The sequence below is a fragment of the Merops nubicus genome, unplaced genomic scaffold (genome assembly GCF_000691845.1).
Source record: "Merops nubicus isolate BGI_N331 unplaced genomic scaffold, ASM69184v1 scaffold5094, whole genome shotgun sequence".
Classification (NCBI taxonomy): Eukaryota; Metazoa; Chordata; class Aves; order Coraciiformes; family Meropidae; genus Merops; species Merops nubicus.
In genome coordinates, this window is record NW_008606078.1 from 4,750 (window position 1) to 11,676 (window position 6,927).

The 6,927-nt window shown below is 38.1% G+C and overlaps 1 protein-coding gene across 1 annotated transcript in view; it reads right to left on the bottom strand.

Annotated features, from left to right (window-relative positions):
* Positions 1-1,575: 1,575 nt before the first annotated feature.
* The window catches only part of NEK10 (NIMA-related kinase 10), a gene marked incomplete at its 3' end in the record, with an annotated part of 63,077 nt that continues 57,725 nt past the window's right edge, over positions 1,576-6,927 (bottom strand). The window contains exon 25 of the mRNA XM_008939521.1: positions 1,576-1,789. Coding sequence (XP_008937769.1) covers positions 1,576-1,789 — 214 coding nt within the window. The remainder of the gene's footprint in view (positions 1,790-6,927) is intronic.

Here is a 6,927-nt window from a genome sequence, read left to right on the forward strand (position 1 = left end):
TGTAGCACTCCTCTGGAACTGGAAAGAACCCAGCCTGATGTGTTCTATCTTATTTACAGCAAGGACACACAATTAGGTCTCCCACTTCCCATTACTGAGCCATACTCCCCTCAACTTCTGCAGTGCTCTGGATCTTTGTTAGATACTCCCATTGAACCTGTTTCTCTTAATATACATAATAAAATATCAAGTGGAGTGGAACTAGCATTACAGTATTCCTTCCTTGAGAAGATTAGCCATTATCCCCCAAAATACAGATGCATTTTTTTTCTTGTTTTGGTAGATAGGTATAGTTTCCAAGTATTTGTATAATACAGAAGTACTCTAACTTCAATGTAAAACTATTCATTCTATCATGTCACACAAATGTCAGCATAAGGCTCTCCTCTCTCAAAGACAGGATAACTACACTGAAATTTCAAATCAAGCAGCCTTCCATCCATACTATTTTTTTTTTTTGCAAATTTCTTCACAGTTATACAAGAGAATGACTATATCAATATACTAAAAAATAATGACAATATATAGGGTAAGAAAGCTCAAAAAACACGGAAGATAATTGTTCATACTGTTTTAAGTGAGAAATTCCACTCTGTATCTTTCTTTCATTTCAATACCTCTTACATTTCAAATGACAATGGTTTGTTAAGGTTTTTCAGGAAGTTTTAATCATCCTTTATACTGAAAAAAAAAAATGGTATAATACAAATAATGGTCTTGGACTGCTAGGTTGAAAAAATACTGAAGAAAAAGATGAACAATTTCTACAAAGTCTTATGTTTGGCCAGGAAGGTGAAAACAAAGGACATATTGGAAAAAAAAAAGTAATAATATATATATACACACACATACATATATATCCCTGAGTTTGGGACCAGGTGTTCCTGAAAACCAGTTCTACTTAGAGGCTCTTCAGTGCAAACTACTGAGCCCTGACAAAAGGAATCTAAGAGAAATACAATAGCTGAACAGAGAAGAGTAGTTGTGTAAATTACAACTTTGCTTCACACCATAACAAGAATTTTCATTCATATGTAAAATACTGATGTCCTTCATGAAGAGTGCTTAAAATGTAGCCTGAACTAAACAGCAGAATTTTGAGAAGTATTTCTAAGAACAGTCTCAGACAGCAAGAAATCATGAGCAAATATCTTATCAGCATCACTGCACTTTATTTAGCAATCTGTAATTAAAAATTATATTTGTGTAGGTTCCATTTTCTAGGTGTCATTGTGAATCATACACAAGATTATCAATTTGTTCCACCCTAGCCAAGCACATATTGTCCTATTCACAAAGCATTCATAAGTGTGCAGCAATAATTAAGCATTATCAGGCACTATCTAAAAGATAAGTACCTCCACAACAATGCCATTTTCCACCATGGAATTATATTGGGGTTTAAGATACTGTTATTTTTCCTGCATAAGCATGTCCACAGAAAAGAAGGAACAAATAACTCGTTAAAAATAAAGAGCCTGCATGGAAAAATGTTCTGAGCAAATTGTTCTGTCGTATTTTCCCAGATACTGCAAACAATTGTAAGAAAAAATAAAGCCTACTGCATGTACTTACTTGTGATAAAATGGAGAGCCAACGGTGATAGGCTGCTGCATTTTGGTTAGCCTCCATAAAGTATCTCTGGGTTCGTCCCCTCTCCCGATCCAGTTTCTTTTCCAACATGAGATGGGAGGTGGATAAATCATCCAGGTATTTCATCATCACATCAGACAGCAGTGAGCTGACCTCTACTATGTCTGGACGTGCCTCTGCATCAGGAGTCAAGCATCTACAGAAAGAAAATTCTCTGAGGAAAGCTAAAACTACTTGTTTCTAAATGATGGTTTACTATCTCTGTGTCCCTCCACTGGTATTTATCAGGTCACGCTGGCCAGCACTCTGCTCAAGCGTCCATGGGACAGTTTGACACACCACCAGAGCACGGTCTCTGGCATCACCTGGAACAAGTATCCTCGGCACCAACCTAGACAAAAGTGCTGCTGCTCTGCACTCCCAGACACACTAGGGAGTGCCTGTGCCCCTTCCTTGGGCTGGGTGAGACACTGGACTCCCTTGTAGCGACTGTGCTCTGGGCAGGTCACTGCAACACCAGACAAAGGGCTGTGAAGGAGATGAGTGTGCAGTCAGGAGGATTCACAGGAGAAAGACTAGGTCTTGACAGAGACAACACCCACAAACAATGCAGAGAAGGAAAGTCTAGAGATTGTGCTCAAAGGAGTAGTGGGTGGAGGCTCCCAAGAGGATGCAGTCTGGAGACTTGTGACTTCTGCCAACAGAAGGAAGGCTTTTCCTCTGACTACAGATACACAATCACAGAACAGGTATAGTGACCTAGGAACAAGTCAGGAAGAACAGACCTAACAGAAGACACATCAGAGCCAGGTGAATCTGAATCAAGTGTTTAAATCACAAATCAGAAACAACAGCTGACAGTCATTGAGCCGGAGGGAACAGAGGCATCCATCCACTTGATCTGATTTCATGATTGTGAAGTCTGTTGCTTATGAGGTGCTGAGATTCAGGACACTTTGGAAATACTAGCAAGACTTGTGGCCCTTGGGCTATTACACTTTGCTGCTCATTCACATGGGAACAAACAAGACTACCAGGGCTCACTCTGAACATACTGAAAGTGACTACCCAGCACTGGGGTAAAGCATGAAGGGCAGGGAGCCAAGGTGATATTCCCAGTTCTTCCAGTGAGGGGAAAAGGCTCAAGTTAGGGTGGATGCAACCTGCAGGCCAACACCTGGCTGTGTGTAGTGAAGTGCTTATGGGTATGGATTGTGATAGATGCCTGCTATATACCACCCAAAAATGAAGAGGAAGTCAATGAAGCCTTTGTTGGACAGATGGAAGAAGCTTCATGATTGCGGTGCTCATACTCATTTGGGCCTGTTAACCACCCTGATATCTGCTGATGGGGTAATAAGGCTGACTATAGCAATCAGGAGATTCCTGGGATCTGTTGATAATAATGTCTTGATGTAGCTAATTCAGAAACTATCAACGGCACTCTGCCAGACCTGCCACTCACAAACAAGGAAGAACCGGACAGGGATGTGAATATCAAGGGCAGCCTAGGCTACAGCAACCATCAAACTGTGGAACTCAAAATCCTGAGAGAACAGAGAAAGAGAGACTGTATGGTGACAAGGACTCCAGGAGAGGAGAACTAAGCCTGTTAAGGGATCTTTCTGGTAGAGTCTCACTGAAGATGACCCTGAAAGGTCAAGGAAAAGTTTGGGAAAGCTAGCTAATCTTCAAGGACACCTCAAAGCACAACAACAGCCTGCTCCTGCATGTAGGAAGCAGGGGTGGGGTACACAGGAAAAATATAAAGATATTGCCCAAAGAGTAGCGTTAGGAATGCCAAAACTCAGCTGGAGTTGAAACTAGCAATGGATGTGGAAGGCAGAAGAAAGGCCCACACTGATAACACAGGAAGGGCTAAGGAAAATGCGGATGCACTACCCAACACAGTGACAAACAACACGGAGAAGGCTGGGGCACTCAGTCCCTTTTTTGCTTCCATTTCCATTGGGAAATGTTCACCTTAAGTGTACCAAGATCCCTGAGCCTACCAGTGGAATCCATGAGCATGAAGCATTACCACACAGTAGAAAATATACTGAGAAAACATTTAAGCCAATTGTACATACACAAGCTCACAGGATCAGATGAGATGAGCCTGAGGGTTCTGATGTCACTGATCAATATCTGAAAGGGAAGTTCCTGTAGACTGGAAAAAGCTCAGTATCATAAAGCTACTAGCCAGCCTCCGTAATGAAGTTACTGGTTCTGTGGACAAGAGGAGAGCAGTGTATGCTGTGGGTAGCTTTATTTTAGCAAGGCACAATATCCCACAGTATTTGCAGGACTAGAAGGTAGGTAGATAACTGGCTGAACTTCCTTGTTCAAAAAGATGTCATCAGCAGTACAAAGTCCAGATGACAGCTGGAATTAGCATCCTCCAGGGATTGATACTGGGCCAGTATTGCTTAATAGCTGTATTCTCAAAAGATTATTATTATTACTACTACAACTACTACTTTTAATCACAAAGGCAGACAAGCCCAGAGAAGTTGTGGGATCTCCACCCTTCAAGATATTCAGAACCAAGACAAGACCCTGAACAGCGAGCAAAACAATCTAATTCTACCTGCTTTGAGCAGATGGATTAGATGACCTCCAGGAGATGTCAAAAGAACATGGTTAAAAGTTTATCACGAAGTTCTGTTTGTCATATGGTTGAGATACCATGGAAAGTACCTAACCTTGAACAGCAGGTGAAACAAAATAATGTGTTTTATGAGTTCTTTCACAGTTGCCGACTTAGACATAAGATAACAAAATACATAACTTCTGCGCCAAAGATGAGCCAAGAGTGTATCCTAAAGTAACCTTGGGTAATTATAATGTTAAAAACCACGCCCCCTAATTTAATAAAGTGCATGCTAATTAGGGAACTTCCCCAAACCCCCCCAAAGTTTTTTAATCATTAGATAGCCTATATATGTATGTTGCAGGATGGACAGGGAGACAGGGCTAACCACGCAGGGGTCCTGTGCTGTTATACATGTTATGTGCCTGCAGTGGTGGGGGTGCTGGCTGTTGTAAGATACCTGGCACCCTATTTTGCTTAACAGAAATAGAGAGAAGTAACTTGATTCAGTGTGTGCACACCCAGTGAAAAACCCTTCCTAGGGACAACACAGGAGTCCCTTCCAACTTATATTACTTTACAGTTCTATGGGTTTTGTTTCAGGCACACTACATAGCTGTGTACTCACAGTAATAATACACTATTAGCTCTATTTTTAAATCCCCAGAATACTTTGTATGTAGTGTAGGACATGAAAGCTGATAGAGACAGTTTTGCATGTACTATAAAAAGTCTTAAATCTGTTAACTCTAGTGAATCTCATAATTTACTATGATTTCCCTAGAGAGTACTATTGACCAGCCAGCATACAGACACAATTAACCCAACACCCTTCTTTAGAGTCACAGAACAATTTTGTTGTTTCTGTAACAGTACTTCTCAAATAAACATAACTATCATGTAAAGTAGCAGTTTTGAAAATGTTTTACAGTACTTGAACTTCTGGATCCCAATCTTTTTTATTTAAATTTGCTCAAATCTTTTGGCTGGTCTTACTAATTTTCGTAACTTTGCTAATCAGTTTGACTTAAAATTTTATATTTCCTTTAAACAGATGCAGTTTTTTTCACCCTTAAACGTTCCATTGGATTTCTTCTTTTTAATTTTTTATTTTAATCTGTGGAAGATGGTCAAAATTTCCAAGAATGACATGAGCCATAAAAGATTTCTGTAAGTCCTAAGTCCATTTCTCATGCACCTAGAAAGAAATTACTTATTTATGACAAAACACTGAGCAGACTGATGTTCAACTGTGAAAGACGTTGATGATTACGATTCCAGAACTTTCTTTAGTAGCTTAATCCAATAAAACTGCATTTTAATAATAACAATACTGAACAATAATAATGATAACACTAAATGTGAATTTACATTTGCAACATGAAGCTTTCAATTTTTTTTTTGTAATCATTATCAACAAATAATTTTCTTTATGACATTCATCTTTGAACATGTATTGTGCTTCAATTGTTTGGAAAGAACTTCATTTCTGTTAATGTCTCCTCATCTATATTATATTTACTATATAAGTAAAATCCCATTATTACTGCTTTTCTTTAATGTTCTTTATTCCTTTTAAATATTTTACAAAGCATAAACCAAAACCTAAACATAATATTTCATTTAAGGATTAATCCATAATAAGAGAATCAACCCTTTTTTTAAAGAATGTTTTATACTTCCCACCACTATTAAAATAGGTGGAAAAATTCTTATGGGATAGGAAAACTTAATTTTAATATTTTCATGCAAATATCTGTTTAAACTAGTTAGCCTCCATTGCAGCCAGTCTCATGATTATATGGGACTTTCAGTGAACCTGTTTAATGCAGTCAGAAATGTACAGTCATAAATAACTCAATATCTGGCCTTGGAAAAACCCTCAAAAACTTCCTATTACAGAGTTCCTCATCATTATCAGGAATGAAAAGATGGGAAAGACAGAGGGACAAATACTCACATAGCTTTAAGTCACCTTAAAATTTGTAAGAAAATGCAATACATATCAATACTGATATGATATGATGTGACTGGAAGATAGCTTCTGGATGCATTTGAGATTACTATATTATTCCTAAAAAGTGAGAAATTAATTAATAAAGGCAGTTTTCTAACTAAAAATATCTGCCTTTAAAATATTAAAAATAATTTCAGGACCTCTTAATTATAAATGTTAGTTCTATTAGTTACTATCCTCTCCAATGTTGTCCTTCATCCTCAAGGTCTTTAAATAACAGAAAGATTTTTGTACAATAAAACATAGTATAAAATCTTCACAGTCTTTGTACAGTAAAGTGCTTTTTAGAGATGTAATTCAACATCCGAGTGAAAAAGTATTTTTGTGCTAGATGGAGTTCTTCCAAAATGGAAAAATCAAGGGAGCTAAACCTCACAGAATTGCACAGATTCACTCTCTATACTTCACCTTAGACGTTATATGATCACCAGCAAGATACAGCTATAGCTAAGAGAAATAAGTGAAGAGTGAGTGGAACAAATACAGGCTCATCTTTTCCTCCATTAGTGCATTATGTCTACTTTGTCATCTCTGTTATCCTGCTAAGATTAGAGGTAGCAGGAAACATACTTCTACCAGTCAAGTGAACACACAAAATTATGAATGTGATCATACAGTGATCTATAAATAACTTACTGCAGCAGGGTTACTCCTTGACAATAAACTGCACTTGAAAATTACTCAAAATGTATTTTCATGGGGGAAAAAAACTGATGTGTAGGGA